General features: G+C 32.6%; 2 protein-coding genes across 3 annotated transcripts; both read left to right on the forward strand.

Moving 5' to 3' along the window:
- Positions 1–42: 42 nt before the first annotated feature.
- On the forward strand, positions 43–3,150 carry LOC132739633 (uncharacterized). The gene is made up of 3 exons (XM_060727385.1): positions 43–46; positions 1,415–1,526; positions 2,027–3,150. Exons 1-3 carry the CDS (start codon positions 43–45, stop codon positions 2,271–2,273), a joined length of 363 nt encoding a protein of 120 aa, XP_060583368.1. The 3' UTR covers positions 2,274–3,150.
- A 7,971-nt stretch (positions 3,151–11,121) lies between these two features.
- On the forward strand, positions 11,122–22,382 carry LOC132739632 (Krueppel-like factor 10). Of its 2 annotated transcripts, none has more exons than XM_060727383.1 (4): positions 11,122–11,314; positions 15,478–15,828; positions 16,158–17,013; positions 18,052–22,382. In XM_060727383.1, the coding sequence occupies exons 1-4, from the start codon at positions 11,243–11,245 to the stop codon at positions 18,444–18,446; spliced, it is 1,674 nt and encodes a 557-aa protein (XP_060583366.1). In that variant the 5' UTR covers positions 11,122–11,242; the 3' UTR covers positions 18,447–22,382. The 2 variants fall into 2 exon arrangements, with proteins under 2 accessions (XP_060583366.1, XP_060583367.1); XM_060727384.1 differs by lacking the exon at positions 11,122–11,314 and adding an exon at positions 11,762–11,872.
- The last annotated feature ends 355 nt before the right edge of the window (positions 22,383–22,737 follow it).

Raw genomic sequence — 22,737 nt, forward strand, 5'->3', positions numbered from 1 at the left:
GAAAAGAAATGTATGATGTTATAATAAACTACATGTACACTAATGGGTAAGTCTGGTTACCCGTGTGGAAAAAAGGATAAAATAGACGATGAAAGGTAAATGATTGATTTTCATATAGATTTAATATAATCTGATCAACAAGATCCAAATGACTTGTCAAGCGTTGCAAAAAAATACATGAAACATCGCCATATACATGTATTTTTGACTATCTACTCAGTTTTATATACCTACATGCGTCAAATATATAAATTATTTCGTTACATTCTTATTGGAAGACAAATGGACAAAGTGTAACTATTTGCCCGATCACAGTGATAAATGGTCACTTCGTATGTGATACATCGACTTCGGGTATGCCGATGTACACGGAAAGGCGATTTGAACTAATAAACGACAAATATTCTCGTGGCCATGATAATTCAGTTATACAGTAGTATTACGATGAATATTATCTATATATCTGCCTGAAGTCAAGGGGAGTGGTCCTATATGGTTGGCAGAGACCACTAGAAATTCGAGTCCCTATTACGCCATGACGGCTTGTAGGGCAGACCCTTTTCTTAGCACCACTTTTGTCTCAAGTCACTATTTGAAAGACCCTGCTTATACCCATTTAATTCAATATTAGAATTATTCTCATCTTCTATTTATCACATATCTGTGCCGTTTTGCGACTCTGCAATCCTCTATATCACAAACCTTTTAAGATGTCATTAACATATGTTGCGCAAAAGCAATTTTCACAAAAGATTTATTGAGCGTAAAAAAGTATACGTATTGAGGTTTTTCCAGTATGTATTATATATGCGTAGGACAAAAAACATTTATTTTGTTTAGCAGAGATAAAAGAAGTGAAGAGGCCAATTTCCTGGGCTAAAAATCGAACTAACAATTTCAGGGCTTCATAATATTGTTTATTTAAAGTCACAGAATGTGTCCAGAAATGAAAAAATTGCATTTCTTTTATATAAAAGAAGAGAGAAGGCGCAACATGAGTTTTTTAAAACATTTAAATAATGGTTTTTGGGCATGTTAGATGCTTACTTAAGAGAAAGTAGCAGATAGATAGATACTTTTATTTCCTCCAAAATGAAGGAGCATGGACGCGTATTTTTTAATATATATATTATTTTTTTGATCATGATAGTAGCAAAATGTAAACAATGTAGTATGTTACTTCCAAACAAAATACTATATTACAATAATTGTACTAATTGCCAGAAAAGAAATAAGCAAAAGAAAAGGTTCATGTAATTGGCCAATAAGTATTTTTTGGAAACTACTGTCATAAAAGGACACCAAAAATAAATGCTTTTTAGAAATATAAATAAAACTATGTTCGAGACTTTTAATGAGGCATATTATAATACAGTAATAAGTATCAATAAAGCAGATGTTTTTATATTTTCAGATTTTATATGTGACAGAGCTCTAGATCCAATTATTTATTGCGGTTATTATGTAAGTGAACAGGCCAAAGAATCGATGTATAAACTGCACGGAATACAAGAATGGCTGGATAGGTATGACATTTTAACCATTACCTTGTAACCATTACTCTGCTGGAACCGAAAGTGCCAGCCTTTGCCAGGCTAGCCTGCACGTCCGTGAAGTCTGGCTTTACACTGTTGGCAGCTCATTTTAGTTGGTAATGAACGCCTATAACATTCAAATGGACTGTTCCAAATGCAAAGCACACAAAGACCACTTTTCATCATCAAACAACTATATATATGCCTACCAGGTGTCCTGTTCATTTTACTGTTCAAGCCGTTTGTGAAATGTAATTTATTTCTTTTCATGTTTTTATAATGCATAACAATTTACCAGTGTGTTGCTTTCCGTACAATATGACAGATAATATTATGTGATGTTGTTTTCTTTTCATTACATGAACATCAACATGGTACATACAGGGTTGACGTTTCTTTTCAAACAAATACATTTTACAAGTATATATATATTTGTTATACATAAGCTACATAGCGTTACATTAGACTGTATTATTATTTTACCACATCAGGATGCGGAGATCATTTGTTATACTGGTATCACCGCACCCAGAATGCATCACTGACGACAATGTTCGACTTCCGTCACCAATAGAGGAACTGAGAGAGTTCCATGCCAAGTTCAAACAAGAGCTGCATAAAAATGATATAGAATACTTGGAACTTACACAGCTTGACCGACAAGAAAGAGTTAACATCGTTATGACAGAACTCAACAAATTTAGACAAAGAAAAGATGGACGCGATTTAAAAGATTAATTTACATCCGGAGTCATAAACGATGATTAAGATTAAGGAACGCGGGTACACACATGAAACTGTTATTTATAGACCATACCTTGACATGAAGGTGGCCACTATGACGACGACAACGACAACAACAACAACAACAACAACAACAACAACAACACTCAAATGAACAAGTAAAATACTTTTGCCGCTTTTGTCACTCCGTAAAAATGGTATTGCACGGCCGTAACGTGACCTCACGCTAATGTTTGTACTCCTGTCAATAAAAAACATGATTGTTTAAATGAAAATCGTTCTTTTTAAGTATGTGATAAATAGAATATTATATAATTGTGTAGGTCTATGACTAAATTTATTGAACTCGTTGAATTAAATAACATTATGCCAGAGAGGCTCGCGTAATATTATCTAATTCAACTCGTTCAATAAATTCACTATTGAACCTACACTCATTCAATATCATCTATATACGGCTACGTAATGTTTTTGGAATGATAAAAGTATTACTGTACTAAATTGACTCTCGACTTTGGACCATTCGTTTTTGTAATTATCTGCATCAAAAATGTAATTGTACGTTCACAGTTCAAAAGCATGTCACGTTTATCATACAACGTAATTATGTCATTTTAAAAAAAAAACTAGTCAATTACGCAATGTTCCAAATATATGTATAGGATAGATCATGAGTGCCAGTTGGATGTGAGATTTATCAACGAGCGAAGCGAGTTGATAAATCTCACATCCAACTGGTACGAGCGATCTATCTGACTTAGACCACAGGTAGTTTTCTCTGTTTAAGGTGAAGATTAAACATGCGTAAACTTTTTATTCTTCTACTATTACATAGGGATATCCAAATATTTCTTATTCAATCTGTTTGGCCTTTTTTCGCAATAAAATGCACGATAAAACGGCATAATTCATGTTATTTTTCATATGTCTTAGAATGATAGATTTAAATTCCATAAAAATTTCTTACTCAGGAAGAAAATTGGGAAGAAATTTAACATTTCTGAATGTGATAATATTATATATCTCGCAAGTGAGATATTTTGTTGTTATTATGTTGATTCCTCAGTTAAATGATTTAATGACAACACCGTATACAGCCTTGAATAAAAAGTCAAGAAGCAAAACTGCTTACGGTAAAATACTCTTAGACAGAAATCATGGCGATGGCTGCTTATCAAGAGCCCGCGGGCGTGTTGGGGAGAAACGGGCAGGTAACATTCATTAAACGTTTTCTTAAATGCTTAAACAATTCAATGGAACAGGATATTTATGGTTGTCCGGCTGAAGTTGAAAATATTTTACTTGACGTATAGATTTGTTTATTTACATTATAAAACATCCTGCATTGACGTTTTTTACCTCATTCATGAACTAAAAAGTTTACAAACGTCCCTCTGAAAAGCCTTAAAGCATAGCATTTCCTTAGCGTTGCAACTGCAGCCCAGTAACATTTCGGAAACTCCATCCCCTTCCCCACCAGTGGAATCCCCTCTTCCCAAACCAGTAAATGAATGTAAATCTACAATGTCTGCTATTAAGAGTGAGCTGGGCATATTTCAGGATGAGATTATTGAAATGTTCCTGACAATATTACAGTAACACAAAAGGGGTCGTAAAATTAAGATACATATATAGATTTAAGTAGTTTTTGATAAACGCATTTCATTTTATTATTGCTTGTTTTTTCTTATTAACAAATACAGTAACTATTGAAATGACGAAATAAATTGGTCAAATGACTATTGCTATCTGTTAGGTTTTTTAATTGTCGTCAGACCAAACAAATAATGGTAGCGAAATATCAGACCCTGGTGCTGTTAATTGCAAATGCCGAAAGAAGTCCGCTTTTTGAAGCGGTTAATTCCCTTTATATGTACACTAACGCCGAAAAATTCAGAAGAGATCACTGCGTAAAGATGGTGAAATGACAGGCGCATTAATTTTCAAGCAAAATAGTTCCCGTATTGTCGAATATTTCCTATATTGTTTAATTCTTTATAGATATACATGCTTATATATAGTAAGCTCCATGATTATTTACATTTGTCTTAAACAACAGTTAGCGTCGAAATAATAAGGGTTACAAACCCTAATTTAGAATAATATGGTTTTCTTCAGGCCGTTAACATATAACTTGCCGTGACCGAGGGGTTAGGGCACTCCCTTAAGAAGCGAGAGGTCTGGAGTTCAAATCCCAATTAAGGCAACTCATTTTTTTTCAAATTGTTTAAGTTAAATAAACATTGAATTGAATATCAGTGTTGCAATTAGTCTTATAGCCAATTTACCACAATTAAAACGCTGGAAAGCATTGGTGGCACTATACAAAAACCAATTGGTTATTAGTCTCACAACCTTCACCTTTCTGACATTCTGAGACCCAAACAAATTCAACGCCTTCTGTTCTTTGATTTTAAAAGGGGCATTACACTATTTACTTTACCATATACATAGAAATTTTCCCCGCATAAAGCGTGCACATAACGGGTTTTTCGTTTCAGTTGAATACAAAAATGATAGTTATATCAAACACTTTACTGTGGTGTGTGGGATATATCAAACACTTTTAAACTTATCTGATTGGCTGAGAGAAAACAGCTGTGGTCTAATATTTCTTCTTTTTTCCCTTCAATTCAAATTGAAGAATCCGTTTGCGTCTTGGGATTCTTGGGATGCGGGTATTGAAACGGTTTTAATTTCTCGTATTTTCGGCAATTTCCGACACATTTCGTTAATCGGCGAGGACTCGGATTGACAGGGTTAGCATCATCATATATTTAATTTGTATCATTTACATTGACAAAGTTAGCGATAACCTTATAACTCAATAAAATTTTATCTTTGCCTTGTGATTTGATTTTTATCATACACACAATGTAAATATTGTCACAGATATTAAAGGATTTAGGAGAAAGCTAAAAACATTGTCCGTTATCATGAATGTATCACGCAATTTTACAATAATTAGATAAATGAAAAGTCCTGAATCATATAGCCATGTAAAAACATCGTGGTGAAACCACCAATGAATGTCTCCTATATAGACCTTTTTACAATACGATATTTCCCTTAAAACGGAAGTTTCATTTCGTGCATGCGCATTCTGTGTACGGGAAAAAAGCAATAACGAAGGACTAGATTTTAAGGGGTTTTTTTTCAACAAAACTTCAGGGATATTTTTAAACAAAACATCATCGAAATGTTCATTATGTTCCTTTTGCCGTAATTTTTAAATTTTTTAAAATGAATTTACGGCACTTTTTTTCTTTTCCCCTATTATTTTGGAGTGGAAATTACCTCATTTTTCTGAGACAATTTCCTGCCCTTTTAATATTCTCATATCGCAATTGGGTTTTCATGGGTTCAACATCGATCAAAGTGTTCCGTTCATATCTTTCTAAAAATGATTCGAAAATAAAACCCAATCACTAAAAAAATTTCCCGTTAGCTCAATAGCTAAGCGTTGAAATATAATGGGGCGACCCTGGTTCGTTCCTACGGCGCAATCTTTTTCTTTGTTTTGATCATAAATCATTTTACGGTATTTGCACTGACCTTTCATACACTTTTTTGGGGAATGAAGGCAATAGACTAGAAATGGGTTTACAGCTTATCCAGGAAGTAGGTACTAACTGGCTCTGATAAATTCAGCGTGATCTCTGTCGGATCCGGGGGGTAACTACATCCCCCAAAAATGTGTTTCACAACTTCACTTAAAAAGTGGTTTGAAAAATTTGTATTTTACAAACATCTTTATTGATCGCATGTTCCCCCGCAAAAGGGAAAACTATAGTTTTAACAAAAAATTTATGTGCGTTTACAAAGGGCCTTGGGGGATTAAGGCCTATCGAGGCCCCGACCGCTGTTCATAAAAAAAAACAAAAAGGGAAATTCGCTCCATTTACTGAAAGTTAAAAATGAAATTTACTTTCTTCTCACTCCAAATTACACCTTTTTATTTTAAATCCTTTTAAGACAATCTAAGGATGTTCCAACCTTACCATTTGTCGAAATCTTTTATCGAATGGATTTTAATTAAACATGAGCAAACAACAACAACAACAACACAATCGCTTCATGTTCTTTCTAAGTGACATTGACATTGTAATGTTTCAAATGCAACAACTAAACTTTTCTGCCGGCCCTCCGTGTTTGGTATATGCGTGTAACTCAATAGAACCACACCTCCGTAGAACCACACCTCCGTAGAACCCCACCTCAGTAGAACCACACCTCCGTAGAACCCCACCTCAGTAGAACACTGATATTTTGCTAGTTAGCAGGGTAGCTCTTTCACATGGAAGTTTAACAAATATGGTATAATTTGAAAACACAGGACAACATTCAGTCGAGGAGGTCTCACAAAAGTAATAATATCACAAGAATTTTGACATGTACAAGTACTAAAATTTCAGCAATATACATTTTACAACGTGGGACTGCCATAACTAGCATAGCTAAGGCGCTGAACACCCAATTTGTGTAATAAAAGAGCAGTCAAGTTGATGTCGTTGAATATCAGCTGTGTTATATTTGGCATTATCTTTATGTCATAAATTTATACATTCCGAAGTGTAGGTGTTTTGAGGCCTGTTTCCGTGACACATTTATTATAGTAGCTATCTCCTCGTATTTTCATATTTATAAAAAGTGAATCTCTAAGATAAACGTGTAAAGTTGATTCTCCCATCTATAAGTAACTGTTCTGCCACGACTTTCTTGAAATCATCGGTTGTAAAAGTATGTACGGAAATATCCCTTGTAATAGCGATAGACTTAATCGGTAAAAAGTTGTATACAGTTGTTCCCCTTGCCATGTTCACAATCCAGAGGGGCTCCGGTGTCGAGTGGTTAAGGACGTTGACTTCAAACAACTTGCCCTTCACCGCTGTGAGTTCGAATCCCGACAGGGACTTTGGATTCTTTCATGTGAGTAAGCTATCCAGCTAGCGTGCGGAATGTCAATGGTTTCACTCAAGGGCAAGGAAGGGCACCTGAGGTCTTCCTCCGCCAGTAAAACTGGAACTTCGCCATATGACCGTGACGTAAACCACATTTTCAGTGCCAGACGTTGATAAATTGAATTGGAAACTTGTAGACGCGCGAGCCCAGTAAAACAAACACAACATGCTTATAGCAATAGTGTATTTCATTTTTAAAATTTGACAATAATCATTAAATATATAATATATACAAGTGTTTAAATAACAGGAAAAAAAATATTTGTATTTTAGTGAAACGGGATTGATCGCTGATGTGTGATGTTGACTGAGGGACTGAACTTGTTTGGATTGATTCCATATAGACATAGCTTTATATCCTTTAAAATTCAAGTTCTTTTCGTGGTAAAGAACTTGACAAAACATATAAAGTGCTGCCGATGCAGACTTTCAATGAGTTTTCAAGGCGACCCTTTATTTTCAAGCAATTTCAAGCTTCTTTTTGTAATTGTCCTGCATTGTTGGCTTTTTTGACGGACTCCACATTTAAACCAGCCTTTAAGTGTTTACTATTATATTATGTCTATAAAAGGTAAGTAACCGACTGAATGGTGCCAATTGTACCTCCAAATGCATGATTTATGTAACTTTTATAGAGGACAACAAAATCATGCTACATATGCCGAACATCGAGTGTATATGCTCTCGGCATTGTTTTTTTTTTCAGAGCGGAAGATTTTTACAACATTTTTCATGTAAACAAAGTGACCACTAGGTTTGGGGTCAATTTTTTACACCAGTGAAATGATTTATGTAACTTTTGTCGAGGTCCATACTTAACATACTTTTGGGTCCGATCCCAGAGTGCGTTACGAACTTTGGGGTCCAATTTCTCGATTTTAACCTCAAAGTGCGTTGGACCCTAAAGTACGATGCAAAGTATAACGCGCTTTGGGGTCGGACCCTTAAGTGCGCGGGACCCCAAAGTGCGATGTCACATGCTCAACACGCCAAAAAATCTAAGCTCTAGGCCTTAGAAGAAGCCTTGCATGTGTTTTCATAAACAAATTGATCTTCTTGTTGGGCCAGTTTTCACCCCAAGGACACGATTTATGTAACTTATGGACAAGTCCACAAGGCAATGCTACATGCTAACTATCTAAGGTCTAAGTATTTAAGTTCCACACAAGAAGACTTGGATGTATTTCATTATATAAAAAATATAAATGTATTTAAACTGATTGGACCCCAATGGCAGAGCCAACTTTGACCACATGACATGGCTAATTTATTAAACTTTTGTAGAAGACAGGAAGGTGATGCTACATGCAATATATTAAAGCTCTTACTATTGTAATTTCGGAGAAGAAGATTTGAAATGCATCAGTATTTTTGTTTATAAGTCTATGTAGACTAAGTAACCAAGGAAGGTTGCCATTTTAACTGGCATAACTTATATCTTTTGTAGAGGTTAACGTTAAAAAGGCAATGCTACATGCAAACTATTGAGGTTCTGGGCATTGTGGACTCACTCTATCATACTTATATAAGCTAATTGTGCTTCCAGTTTAAATCTATATAAACAATAAAATGACACAGAGCGAAGAATATGTCTGCAAGGTGATGCTACACCAAATATATATGGTCTGAGCAGGAGAGGATTTTAAGTGAGTGTAAGTAAACTAAGTGATCCCCAGGGCCCGACTAATTTTGTCACAAGGGTCATAACTTATATTACTTATCGAAATACACTGCAGTGGTACATGTCAAACATTTAGGCTCTTGGCACAGTAGCTTCACGGTGTATTTAATGAACTTAGTGATCCTAGACGGTGCGAATTTAGCCCAAACGTAACTCCGAAGAAGACCATAAGGTGGTGCTGCTTCTCATGTACCAAACTTCTTGACATTTTAGCATCAGGGAAGAGGATCTTAAAACCTGACACTACAAGTCCATTTAAACTAAGTCATCGCAAGGGTAGCACAATTCTTGATCATTGGGACATGACTGTAGAGGAATAGGCAATGCTTCATACCGCAAATCTAAAAATACTTATAAATGTATGTAAATCAACAGAAACGAACTGACCCACGGCGCAAGACTTATTTTAACTCCAGGGTCATGATTTATATAACTTTTGAAGAGGACAACAAAAGGACGCTAGAGCTACTTGCCAAATATATCTATGTTCTGCGCATTGTTGTTTCGGAGAACAGGGTTTTAAAAACATTTTTAAATTAGGGTTGGATGGAAAGGGGCATGATTTATGTCACTTGTGTAGAGGTCCATGCTTTAGAGGTTCACTAGGCAATGTTACAAGCCAAATATAAGCTCAGGGCATTGTAGCTTATGGGGAAACTAATTTTTAAGATTTCATTTTAAGGTACATGTAAGTATATTTTTAACTCCTGTCACCTACTTACACAGCAGATCATCAGTATTACTTTTGTACAGGGCCACCTAAGGATCATTCTAATGAAGTTTGGTAAAAATCAATCAAGTGGTGAAAAAGGCGATGTTCAAAAATTGTGGACGAACGGCGGACACACTGCCATAAGAAAAACATTTGAGCATTTTTCCCCTGGTGGGCTAAAATATCAGTATTATCAATTCTGGGAAGTTAATTACTTTTTCCAAACAATGAAAAATTGTTAAAGGAGTAAGTCTTTTAATAAGAACCTTGAATCATTAGATTTAGAAACGTGATGTAGGTATAAAGTGAAAGCAAAAAATAAACAACAACATCAATTAGCGAGCTAATTTATCGGCAAGAAAATACCAGAGATCTGGTACAAAAGTTATCCCTGATGTTATTTGAAACTACTGAGCATTTTTCACTTTATTTAACTCTGCAATTACATTTCCTTTAATAATATATGTGCATGTAAATAAATATATATGACAAACTCATAAAATTGTATCTCAGACCAAGTACAATGTACGAGTATCTACATATTTCATTTGTAAGTTCCTGATAAGAAATTATATTTTGCATTTTTTAAATCTGGAGGATATTCAAGTTTGATCTTCAAGTTTGATCTAAGTTTACAGGATTTATTTTCATCGTGTGGCATGAAAATAAATATTTCATGAGTGGCGGTAGCCAGGAGTGAAATGTGATAATTCTCATACCATAAGATGAAGATAAATTCTGTGTTTGTTGGAAAAAAAACAACACAACACTTGAATATACAAATTTCTCAATTTAGACATTAGAATTTGAAAGACTCCATCTTAAATTGTGTGTATTATTAAGTAGTCCGACAAGACACCAGTGGAAATACGGAAATTATGTTCCACTGCGGCGAAAAATTCGGAAAATGAAAATAAGCATTTTATCTCATCAATATTTCATTTGTAATAGATAGATCTATATAGATCTTTAATAAATATTTTAATTCCCAGTTTAAATGCGTAAATATATATTCCCTGTCTTCATACAATCTACATCTTTTCCCGGATTGCTTATTTTCCAATTTAAATTTAATAAAAACATTATCGTTTCCATAATTATGTGATAGAATTATGTGATAGATCTAATGTGGCTGACGAAATGTAGATCTAGATATATATAGATCTATTCTAGATCATTTTGCGCTACTGTAAGTAGCTTATTTTAATGTAGAATATGCATTTCACCATCTGTCGTACGTGCTTTTCCGCAGGGAGCTTTATTAAATGTTTAATTATAAAACTATTCACCTTTCTTTCTTTATTATCTACCTTTTCCCGCCTTACGTGATTATCAAGCGTCGCTTCAAACGTAACTCCATGCTCTTGGCGCATGATTAGTTTACAAACATAAACCACGTGCCTCCAAGGTAGTATCAGCCGCTGATCAGTCGTTCCTTGCGCTTTCATTGGCTGTGAAAGTCGTGCCCTCAATTCTGATTGGTTAAAGTGGACCTACCTTCTCCAGGTCATGGTCACATTTATTATGATTTTTCACACACACCCCTTTAGCATCTCGGAGAGAAAATTACATTACAGTGTTTCGTTTATTTTAAACAAATATATAGGATATGGAAAGGAAACTTGTGGATGGAGTTTATCCGCCAACCCCGCCGAAAACGCCGCCGTCTTCGGAAATATACGTAAGTTTATCTTTTGAAACACATCGTCTGCTCGCATTGTCACATTGTGATTCTTTGCTATTGTTGTCATTTTCGTTTGTTGATACTTTACAATCTTTTTTATCTCAAAATCTTTCAAACAAAAGTTTTATTTGTGTATCTTCTGCATCTTTTATTTACATTTTGAAAGTACAGCGCGATTATGATCCATGCAATAGGGTACAGTAAACTTGCTCCCAACGGTGTGATTTTTACTTTAATAAATTTTTTAATCATTCAAAATATGAAATGAGATGTGACTGAGAGAACTGACAAATAACACATTTATTGTTCCAGTCATCATTTAACTGTTAAAAGCATTCAATTCAGTGTACTTTTAAAAAGTGATGCAAGGTAAATATTAGACTCCTGTTCTCTGCGACTTTAGTTGTGTAAGACTTCTTTGAGACTGCATCGAGTTGTTTCCCTTTGCGCATGATTTCCACGCTTAAATCACGACCAGTTAAAATATATTACGAGTGATTGTGTAGTATTTCTTATAGTATTGTTGCATTCATTTGTTCTCTTGGAATTAATTATGTAAGTTGATGTTAAAGTTCTTGTTTTCTTTTTATAGAAGTGAATGATGTTTAATTTGAACTTGAACCACCGATTGTATATCAATAGGTCAAGTTATACAATCGACCTAGATTTGTCATACTGCACTTCAGACTTGGGAGTTCAATAAGTATAACGTTGAAAGATAACTCAAAGTTGTATTCTACGTGCAGTTGCTGTTGTTCACAGTAAAATTAAATGTATGATTTAAATTTTAGTGATATATTTCTCATAAGTCGATATAGTAATTTAGTATTTCTATTTGAGCTAGATAAAAGTAAAGTAAAAAGTAACTTTTAGTAAAAATCCGTAAAAATGGTTATTTTATCTTGCTTACAGTATCTTATTGACATGCCAAAGCAAGATGCTGAGATATTTTCGTGCTGGGTCAGAATCTTGCTTCTATGTGGTAGAGGCGAGATATTGCCCAAAATAGCACGAAAAGCACAATATCTTGTCTCGAGGTACATTAGTTGGGGTTGGTCTATTTACCCCAAGACACCTCTTGATACCCCAAGACTACTTTGGGACAGAAAGATGCACATTTTTAGTCCCATGACTACACCAAGACACCCAAAGAAACTTATTGTCTAATATATCAAATATTGTTAATTATGTATGCAGGGTTGTCATTAATATTTTTTGCAGAAGGTTTGTTTTGAACTTGAGGCGGTCATTTCTGTCTTTATCATGCATAACAAAGAGTGTTTTCTTAATTTTGAGGCGGCCCATAATGCATTTGAGACAGGCATTTTGGCCTCCTGCCGGCTCTTAATGACAACCCTGTGTATGAACTTCTTTCATCACTAAATTATTTATTGATATGCTCCTTAATATAAGATAAGATAAGTTTTATTTCAAGTCGGCAAATTTTCAACAGTACAAATTTATAAAAATATTTTGATTAAAATTAACTTTACTGGTTGGGGAGATAACTTCGGCTGGTTGATAAACTCGGCTTTTTATAATTAAATGGAGTTATCGGAATTTTTAATCTAATCAAGCTCACCATCTCATACTATCGCTGAAATTCGACAATATCTGGAAATTTTGTCAAGTTTGGTAAGATATTTAAAAAATAACACAGACTTTTACCTGTTTGTTTACAAAACATGCCTATAAAAAGTAAGGGAGTCCCATTGTTGTGCGCATGTGCAGCAGATGCTCATTTTGTGGCTCGCACAGGAAACAGGGGTACTTTTATATATTGACCGACTACCTGTAAAGCAGACGACGTTTACGTATACATTTTGTAGATGAAATTCAGACTCACTTTGTCTTGCTAACTCAAAAAAAAAGGCTGATTACACAATTGTAATCTTTAAGTGGAATGGATTGAAAGACTGATGTTAAATGCTCCTTTTATATGTTAATGTGTAGGTTGAATACCACTAAATTAATTTCTTCTTCACTCTGTTAAGCTAAGCAAAAATAAATTTGAATCACTAATTCTTTAACTACATATTTCGTTATACGTTAATAAATGATAATGCATGTGTTTTTACGTAAAAATGATTTATATGTTACATAGTACGTTGCATATAAATATCGTGTTATCATAGATATTCATTATACTAACGTAATGCTCAACAATTTTGGTAACAAATATTTTTTATTTGACATAAATGAACAGCAAAGAAATAATAAAATGTCTAAACATGTTATTTTACGTTTTAACTTACTCATTTAAGAAGAAAAACAAAGAGCCGGAATTATCTACATGCGCGCGTTAAAAATATTCTTTTTACTTACCTCTTCCAGGGCCTCTCAAAATTACCCGTTATGTTTCTAAATATAACTTTTATGGTGAGACCGGGAAATCGAAGAGCTGAAGTTTATTATGGTGCAAGATTCATCAGAATACTTAAACAAATAAATGAAACATGCCCCCAAAACACTGATTTTCGGCCGAGTTTATCTCCCCAACCAGTACTGAAACAACAAGACTATGTTAATCTGTTAATCAAGTGAAAAGTGGGACAGATGAAAAAAAATCTATATTATGAAACAGAATATTATCAATTTAATAATCAGGCATCAAAAATGTGTCACTCATAAAATGTCATTGTCGCAGAATTAAATTGCACTACACACCCAAATCCCCCAACATTGCCATTATTTCATTGTTGTAAACTATTTTGCACAAAAATAAGATAATATTTATAATCTTACTAATTTATAAATAAAATATGAAATATTCTTATTCTTATCTAAGGATTGATCATATAAAATGATGCTTGAAAAAATCATAATTAGATCTATATTATATTTTTGTAGATATCAATCAAAAACAACATAAAAAGGAAGTTGTTTTCAAAAAAGAAACTCAAATAGCAAGTTATTTGTAATCAACTATGGACAACTGATGGTAAACCTACCTGAAACTTGACCTTTTCAGGCATTCGATATTTGGAGCATGAAGATGTTATAACTAAAGGATTATTTAATGTAACAATTGAAGGTCCTTTTAACTTGTAAAGGACATCTAAATAACGAAGGTACAAACTGTAATTTGATAGTTCACTAAATTGGATGTTCATTGTATTTCGAATTTCAAACTTATAGTGTTTAGTTGAGAAATGAAGTGGATGTGTTTTTTCTAATTTTGGATAAGAATAAAAATATAAACCAAAGGAATGATGTTATATAGTCTGAATTAAATAATTTTAATTATTGTGGTATGAATATTAATAATTTAAAAAATAGCATGTGGTATTCTTGACTTCTATAGGAATAATTATTTGATTTGTAGTCATTACTTATGAATAGTTTAATAACCATTTAAAGGAAATAAAGGGAAATGACACTTATTAATTATGTTCATCAAGTATACACTTAAATATATATTAATATTGACAGATGTGACCTAATATTCACCTTTAATATATATCTATTTAATAATAGGTATACCTAACATTTTCTTATAGTAATACAGTAAATATAATTATAAAGGCATGTTGTCATCATTAAATGTTTTGCATAATAATGGACTGCATATTAAAGGTGTCTACAAAAACCTTCTGACAATTTAATGACATGAAATATTAAGTTAAAAATAATATTAACAAAATTTGAAATTTAAATTAACTCCCTAGTACAATGAAAAATAACATTTAGCTAATATTTAATTGTAAATTTATCAATGATTTAGAAAAAAAACCAAGCTAATGTGACACTGGTATATAATATGACTGAAAATGAGTTTCAAAGTAACTCCAGAATCATAAATGTGCAGCAGTTAATTTGAATTTATTTCAAAAGTTTATTATTAACTAAATTATCCTTCTATGAAATTGAGGTTTTATTCTTATTTAGTGTTTGAAATTATTTTTTGTCCAATAGGATTGCAGTATTTCAAATGAATTATGATGCAGTTACTTTGGTAAATCAGCAAACTGTTAATCAGTCTAGTAAATCGACTGCTCATAAAACTAATTTAAAACACTATTAAAGCTGGTTAATATTTATTAGTATGTATTTACAAAATTAAATTGGTTGCGCAGCTAAACTTTTACCTATACTGAAAAACATTGATAATTTTGTTAATGAAAATTTTAGTTTATAATTATCTATTATTTATATTCTAGGGCCAGTCCAGTAGAACACTCATGGACAGTCCCAAGTCTGTCGTAGACGAGACATCGGAGAGAGAAGCCGTCGAGACCCTGCTTTCTATCTGTAAAGCTCCTAGCCCAGCAAGCAGTGAGCATAGCATGGATTCGACATGTTCATCAACATCCAATGACCCTTGGAATCTTCCTGGTGACCCTCCACCGCAACCTTTATATGGTCCATATTCTAGTCCATCTAGGAGCTCAAACATGGGTGCCGCATTTTATGATTCTACATCATCTGCCACTTACACTGCTGTACCAGAATCTAACAGTTTAGAAAAAATGCGGGCAATTCCATTAGGGAGAGACTCCAAGTTGGCCCAGGTAAATGAAAAGTATTAAATGTATTTATTTAATAGATAAATATATGTCCGCTGTTATACAATGAGAAGCTTAAGTACTTAAATGTTAATGATAAAAAGAGTTTAAAATGTTAACCATTGTTAGACTAGAGTCATTGATAGGACAGGAAAACCAAAATACGTGTTGATTTTGTTGTAGGTGTTAATTCAATTTGTAACACTGTTTTATAAGATTTTTCTTTTGGATATATAAAATACTTTTAAATTTAAGGTCTGTAATTCATTTCAGTTTGCTATATTTTAGGAATGAGAAGTTACATGCATGGACTAATTGACTAATATTGTTTTCAGTTACTGATGGAAGGACCTTTAGAAAGAAAATCTGGACAAACCATGATGTCTGCTGCACCTTCAGTAGGTGACCCTTGCAGAGGTCAACCAGTCTCTGTAATTGTGCCGACCAGTAGGAGTCAGTCCTGTCTCCCGGCAAAGAAAAGACTGATTATACGTAACAATAGAGAGAATAGTGATCCAGTTACTGTTTGTCAAAATAGTCAAAACAATTTGTTCAATGGTGCTTCTACAATGAACTCAACAGGAAGTGAAACAACCTCGTATTCTATCTCTAGTCCATCTTATTCCATTTATACTGAAATGACTCCATTAAGTGACTCAAATACTTTACAAGGAATATCATCCTCATCATCACAGATTCTTGGAATTAAACCATTATCAGGGCATTCATCATCAGCCACTGTGCAGTTATCGGAGGCAGAGGACTCGTCTTTATTGGAATATCCTTCTTCTGCTTCACCTCTAATTGCAGAACCTCTTAAATCAGCAGTAGAACAGTTGGACAAAACTCAGAACACAAACAATTTTAAAATTCTTCCTAATGCTTTATCAGGATCACATGTTGCCCCATTACCCATAGTGCTTACAAGATCTCCTAACGGGGAAATCACGCAGCAGCCACCCATTGTTCAAGTCATTTTCATGAACAGTAACTGCGCAGCAACTTGCAAGGCAAGTAATATGCCAGGACTTTGCCCCATTGCTCCGGCCCCTCTGACGAGACACACAACAGAACAAGATATAGAGGTAATTGGTAGTTCAAGGTCAAGGCCGCACAGATGTACATACAAGGGATGCGACAAGACATACTTTAAAAGTTCACACCTGAAGGCTCATTACAGGACACACACAGGTTTGTTGCTTAGATAAATTAAGGATTATGATACAATGATATTGCCAGTTTTTGAAAGACAGTACAGTACACAAATCACAATTCAGTTTTAGTTGTTATAATTATAGTAATTATTTGTTTTAAATAAAATGGATTTCGATATTTAAACAGTTAATGGAATAGCCATGTGGTATTTGCAGTTAAGGAGGAAATTATTCATTTATAAATGATTCCTCACAGGGAGAATCAGCTATTTAGAAACACAATATGGAAAAAAATCAATTTATAGGATGATTGAATTTTATGGAAGGACAATTTATCTTTTGATGAAATTTACTAAAGTGAAATTTAACTGTCAAGTTTTACAGCGATAATAAATATTCAGTTTCTTTGTCAATCTGACCGTAAAAAGTTATAAAGTTCTGACTTGTATATCAAGTAAAGTTCAGTGAATACATTAATCAGTAAAAATTTATGATAATATGACATTCATTGTATATATATGATATAATTATCAAGTACATAAAGTATAATATAGGGACAAAGTACATGTTCTATAATCAGTTTGTCAATGTTTTTCCATTAATTACTAAATGACATACTTTTTAACACTGTCTCTTTAAATGTCACCATACTATAACAATAGCTTATTGTCATAAGGATGTTAAGACCTAAAAAAAAAGGAACAAAATCACTGAATTTGTAAAGAAGCTAAAATGACAACTACTTTGGAAAAAAAATGTAAGATCACTTTGTTCACTGACCCGAGTTTTGTTACACTATATCTTACTTTAAAGACTGAAATGTGAAATTTCAGATTAAGAAGATTATCAAATTAAACATGATTTCTTTATTATCATTATAATTATTATTATAATAGCCATATATGAAGTTCATTATTTTAACTTTATTTTTTTTTTATTTTTATTTTTTTTAAATTTAGATTTGAACCTTTTTAAGAAGGGATTTGATTTTGAAATCATATATCCATCCACAATAGAAAATGTAAGTTCTACAAAGATTTGTATATAAAAAACATAATGTTTTTATTTGTTTCAGGAGAGAAGCCATTCATTTGTACATGGAAAAGCTGTGACAGAAAATTTGCCAGATCTGATGAGCTTTCCCGTCATAGACGGACTCACACTGGCGAGAAAAACTTTGTGTGCCCTCTGTGTGAGAAACGGTTCATTAGAAGTGATCATATGTCAAAACATTTAAGTAGGCATACCAGCAGCCCACGTCCAAAATCAAAAGGAAAGAAGGATGTTGAACAATCCATGGAAGTTGTTCATGAGAAAGTGGTTGAACAGTCCATGGAAGTTGTTCGTGAGAAAGTGGTTGTTGAGCCATTAGTTGAAAAGGACAGAGCAGTGGATATTTCAGAAGATTCGCATATGTCGTGGTCGGCAGAAGCTTTGTGCATGGATCTGCCCCAGGCAGTCGCAGATTAAGTTACATATATAAGATCAATTTTTTACACCCGGTCAATAACATGTCATAATATATAGTATTTATTTTTCATGTTTTGTGTATTTTGTTCGAGAAAGCTTTTGGTTTGAAAACCATTTCTTTGTTGTTTATAATTTGTTAAGCAATTGTCTCTAAAACTGTGTATTTTGACAAAGGAAATGGTGCAGTTGTATAGTATGGTTGTATGATTATACATGTAAATTCACATACGTGCATAATGTCCTGGTTGAATATTTTCATGGATACCATAATGATAGATTATTTATTTAAGAAAAGATTCAAAAAGTGCTAGGCATTATTTCACCTTTAACCTGCTGACCTTTAGAATAAATGCACACCCAGTTTCCTTTTTTTGAAACAGACAATTTTTGGAATGCTATGATGAATCTTGTCATCAATATAGAGCCTGGTCAGACTAGTGAAAGTGCAGACAGGTCTGGCTCTATACTGGTGGCAAAGACTTATAAATCATTTTCAGTAGGTCAAATGGTAATGTTTCACACCTTTAATACATTTGTAGAGTCTACATACACTACAGTATTGCATGCTGAAAATAAATTAATACCCAATTAAAGGTAATATCAACTTATTTTCCTCCTTATCAATTAGAATGCTGGTATTAAATCACTATTGTTAAATTTTAGAATATATACATGTATATTTTTTTTAAAGAAAAATATCTGATAAAAATATAAATAACACTACATATATAATTGCCATACAAATTACCCCTAGCTTTATGTAACATTATTAATGCAAATCATTCCAAATTGTGTGTCCTTAATATTATATACTTACGTACTATATGTAGTATGTATTATTTTTGTATATATTGTAAGCCTTGTTACATAAATACTTATTTGTTATTATAAGGTCTAAAGGGTAAAATACTTGATACCAGAATTTAAGTGTATACTGAACGGTGCAATACTGTGAATTCTTGTTGTTAAATGAGCTCAAACTGATTGTTTACTAGTGTTTTACTAAGCCCTTTAGGGAATAGATATGAGTCAGTAAACCAAACAAAACATATAAGTCCAATGAATGGGGAAATATTTTACCAGTGAAATTCAGATTTATTGACAGAAAATGGCTTTAGACAAAGGCATAATGGTGAATTGTTAGCAGTTTGGATTTTAATCCTTTACTTATATTTATATCTTTCAAATATGTTTATTACCGTGAAAATATGTTTGATAATAACTGAAAGTGAACAACCTTTGCTAACTGCACAGCACTAGGCCAGGCTATGATATGAGCTAGGCCAGCCTGTAAAATGAGCTAGGCCAGCCTGTAATATGAGCTAGGCCAGCCTGTAATATGAGCTAGGCCAGCCTGTAATATGAGCTAGGCCAGCCTGTAATATCCATGCAGTGTGATCATACTCTTATACTGTTGGCTGGCTCATTTAAGAGTTTTAATCTTGATATCCCCCACAATTGTAAATGATAAGTTTGAAAAATGACAAGCAGATAATTCTAGGCAAGAGGTGTAGAAGGAAAAGAGTTAAACATTAATTTGTTAATCAAAGTGTTCTTTTATTTGTGCCATTATTGTTGTTTATTGTATTTTATGAATGTTTTGTTGACATAGACATGATAGAGAAGGAAATATTTTTTAACTCTTGTTCAAATCAGTTTTATTATACAGTAGCTTTTGTACTTTTTGTTCAAAGTCAGTATCTTTAACTTAAGTCCCATATAGATATTTATCGGATATTATTTGATATTATTACTATTTTCAGTTATTACTGAATGTATTAAAATATTTTCTGTAAGTGCCACATTGGTTATTGATTTATTTGGATATAATGTGAAGGACTTTTTATCCTTATAATTTTAAATTTTGGTATGTTTTCACCATGTCAAGTTCATATCACAAGTATTATGCTGAAATGGCAAACACTTTTTTTTTGACAAATACAAGTAATTAGTTATTATTCTTTATGGAAAATAACTTTTCTAATTGAAGGAACTTGATTAATTAGAAAAAATGGTTAATGTATTTTTTTTTTCTTATTTTTTTTTCCAATGCAGAAAAGCTTTAATGAACAATTTATGTTAAAAATTATAAAAAAAACTTGGAAGCATACACCTGTACATCTGTTAAATCTGATATTTTTTTTGTACTCCAGTATTGCATTAGTCTTAAGCTATTTATATTTTCATATTTGCATAATTGTCATTTAAGGGGTTCTATGTATCCTCTATTACATGAAACAGTGTAAATATTTTTGCATTGTGTCGACATTAACCATTTACACACACACAAAATCCTTCGTCACAATTCAGGACATAATCTGTCTCTCCTGGGAACCATTTCTTTGATATAATATGAGCAATTCTGACTGCATTCATGACTAAATTTATATATATACAAGTATGTATTATATCATTTACATTGACATATCTCTTTGTTTATTCTTTCTGGCAACATGTTTTAATCTTACTTTTTCATGAAATCCAAATCACAAATGCAAATATTGAAACTTTGTCTACATAGAATATTATGAGTTATACATATTAATCATAGATATAAAAAGATTTGTTTTTTTGGCGTAACCAGATGTTTATAATCTCCATATCAAAGTTCTTATAATGGCTTTTTACCATGGCATACTTATTTAATATCTAAGTATACTTATATACTCAAAGATACTGTGGTAAATGACAAATGTAATAGGTGTTTGTATGAAAAGATAATTTTGTTTAAAAATCTACATTATTTTGTACTTATTTATTTTCTACAAACCGTATTCTGAACAAATATCACAGTATTGTTTACTAACCATATAATGATGTGTAATATTGGCCAGATCAGTTTAGTATGAAATGTTAAAAAACCCGACTGTTTTGACAAAGTTTATGATATAGTTATAATGTTGTATGTTATTTAACATAACTCCCGGTGTATGCTTGAAATACTCCATCTTGGATTCTTATGACAAAACTCTATATACTGTTGGCTGACTAACTTTAAATTTTCATCTTGATATTGCAAAATCTGTAAAATCAAGTTCAGAAAATTGGAAAATGTTTAACTCCATTTTAGAAATTCAGCAGGTGAAGAGTTTAAATAGACTCTTTTATGTAATATAAATACATGGACAGTAATCTTTTCAAAAAGAATATTTTTACATACATGTTACGAATTTACAGTACTGTTAAATGTAATACTCCTATTTAGGCAAAATCTATCTAGAAATGACTTTGTATGCCCAGTCTTTTATTACTTTTACTGGAATGAAAAGGTTGATAACAGGGGGTAAAATAAATCACTTAAAAATGGCATCAAAATTTTCAAATAAGAATTATAATATGTAATATATAGACAGCACAAAATATTATTTACTTGTACATTGCATTGCTGATTAAAGGTTGTATTTGTCACAAGAATTCTTGTGACTGAAGTATATTACTGAAGTATATTACTTCTGGTAAATGTTGAAAGATGTGATAACCTTGTCTAAACATCTTACAATTTAAATTTCAATGCATCTGCATTTACGTACATGCAATGTATTGAACCTTAACATGAACCTTTACAAGGAAAATTATTCTGTTTAACCCAGTTTAAAAATAAGGTTAAAATTCTTCAAAATTTGATTTTTTTTGTTTTTTGTTTTGTGACATAGTGACATAATTTTGTTGTAAAATTTGTAGTTTTATTTTTGTAAAGATGTCGTAATTTTTGTATGGCAGATGTTGATATATTTTTAGTGTAATTTCAGTTTAAAACTGTTACAAAAAATGTTTTGTTGAATTGTTTGACATAATGTGAATGGATTGTTATTCATACTGTGCTAGTCTATTGAAAAGTTATATTGTTTCTTTGTGTATATAGTTGCTACATATTTATTTGATTTCTTATTGGTTACAATGCAATAGCAAAAAAAAAATAAAGATTTTTTTTGTACATTAGCCTTGGTGTTCTTTAGGGATTTGGAGGAGGGTGGGGGGTTGTGAATGGAGGAGGAGACACCACTTGTTAATTAAGGTTCCAAAGATACAAAGCTATTTGCAGGTAACTGATACTGCAAAAGTCATAAGTCATCTTTTAAGTTTTACTGGCGGAGGAATACCGGAATACCTGTAGCGCCCCTTTTATTATATTATTTCAATTCACTTTCTGGTATTGAAGCAGAACTAGGTAAATTCTGTAAGCTAGATACATTGCAAAGAAAGAATCCAAAGGCTATCATGATTGAAACTCACAAGGTTAGGGATAAATGATCTGAAGTCAACAGCCCCATCCATTGTGCCACATATGCTA

Source organism: Ruditapes philippinarum, unplaced genomic scaffold, assembly GCF_026571515.1.
Source record: "Ruditapes philippinarum isolate M1 unplaced genomic scaffold, ASM2657151v2 ctg6575_1_1_1_1, whole genome shotgun sequence".
NCBI classification, from domain to species: domain Eukaryota; kingdom Metazoa; phylum Mollusca; class Bivalvia; order Venerida; family Veneridae; genus Ruditapes; species Ruditapes philippinarum.

What these genes read in the sequence shown, in the direction of transcription:
- LOC132739632 (XM_060727383.1), top strand. Translation starts at nt 11,243, where the DNA reads ATGGAAAGGAAACTTGTGGATGGAGTTTATCCGCCAACCCCGCCGAAA. An exon ending in GAGACTCCAAGTTGGCCCAG is followed by an intron (nt 15,829 to 16,157) that starts GTAAATGAAAAG and finishes TATTGTTTTCAG; the next exon opens with TTACTGATGGAAGGACCTTT. An exon ending in TCATTACAGGACACACACAG is followed by an intron (nt 17,014 to 18,051) that starts GTTTGTTGCTTA and finishes TATTTGTTTCAG; the next exon opens with GAGAGAAGCCATTCATTTGT.
- LOC132739633 (XM_060727385.1), top strand. An exon ending in ATACAAGAATGGCTGGATAG is followed by an intron (nt 1,527 to 2,026) that starts GTATGACATTTT and finishes TTACCACATCAG; the next exon opens with GATGCGGAGATCATTTGTTA.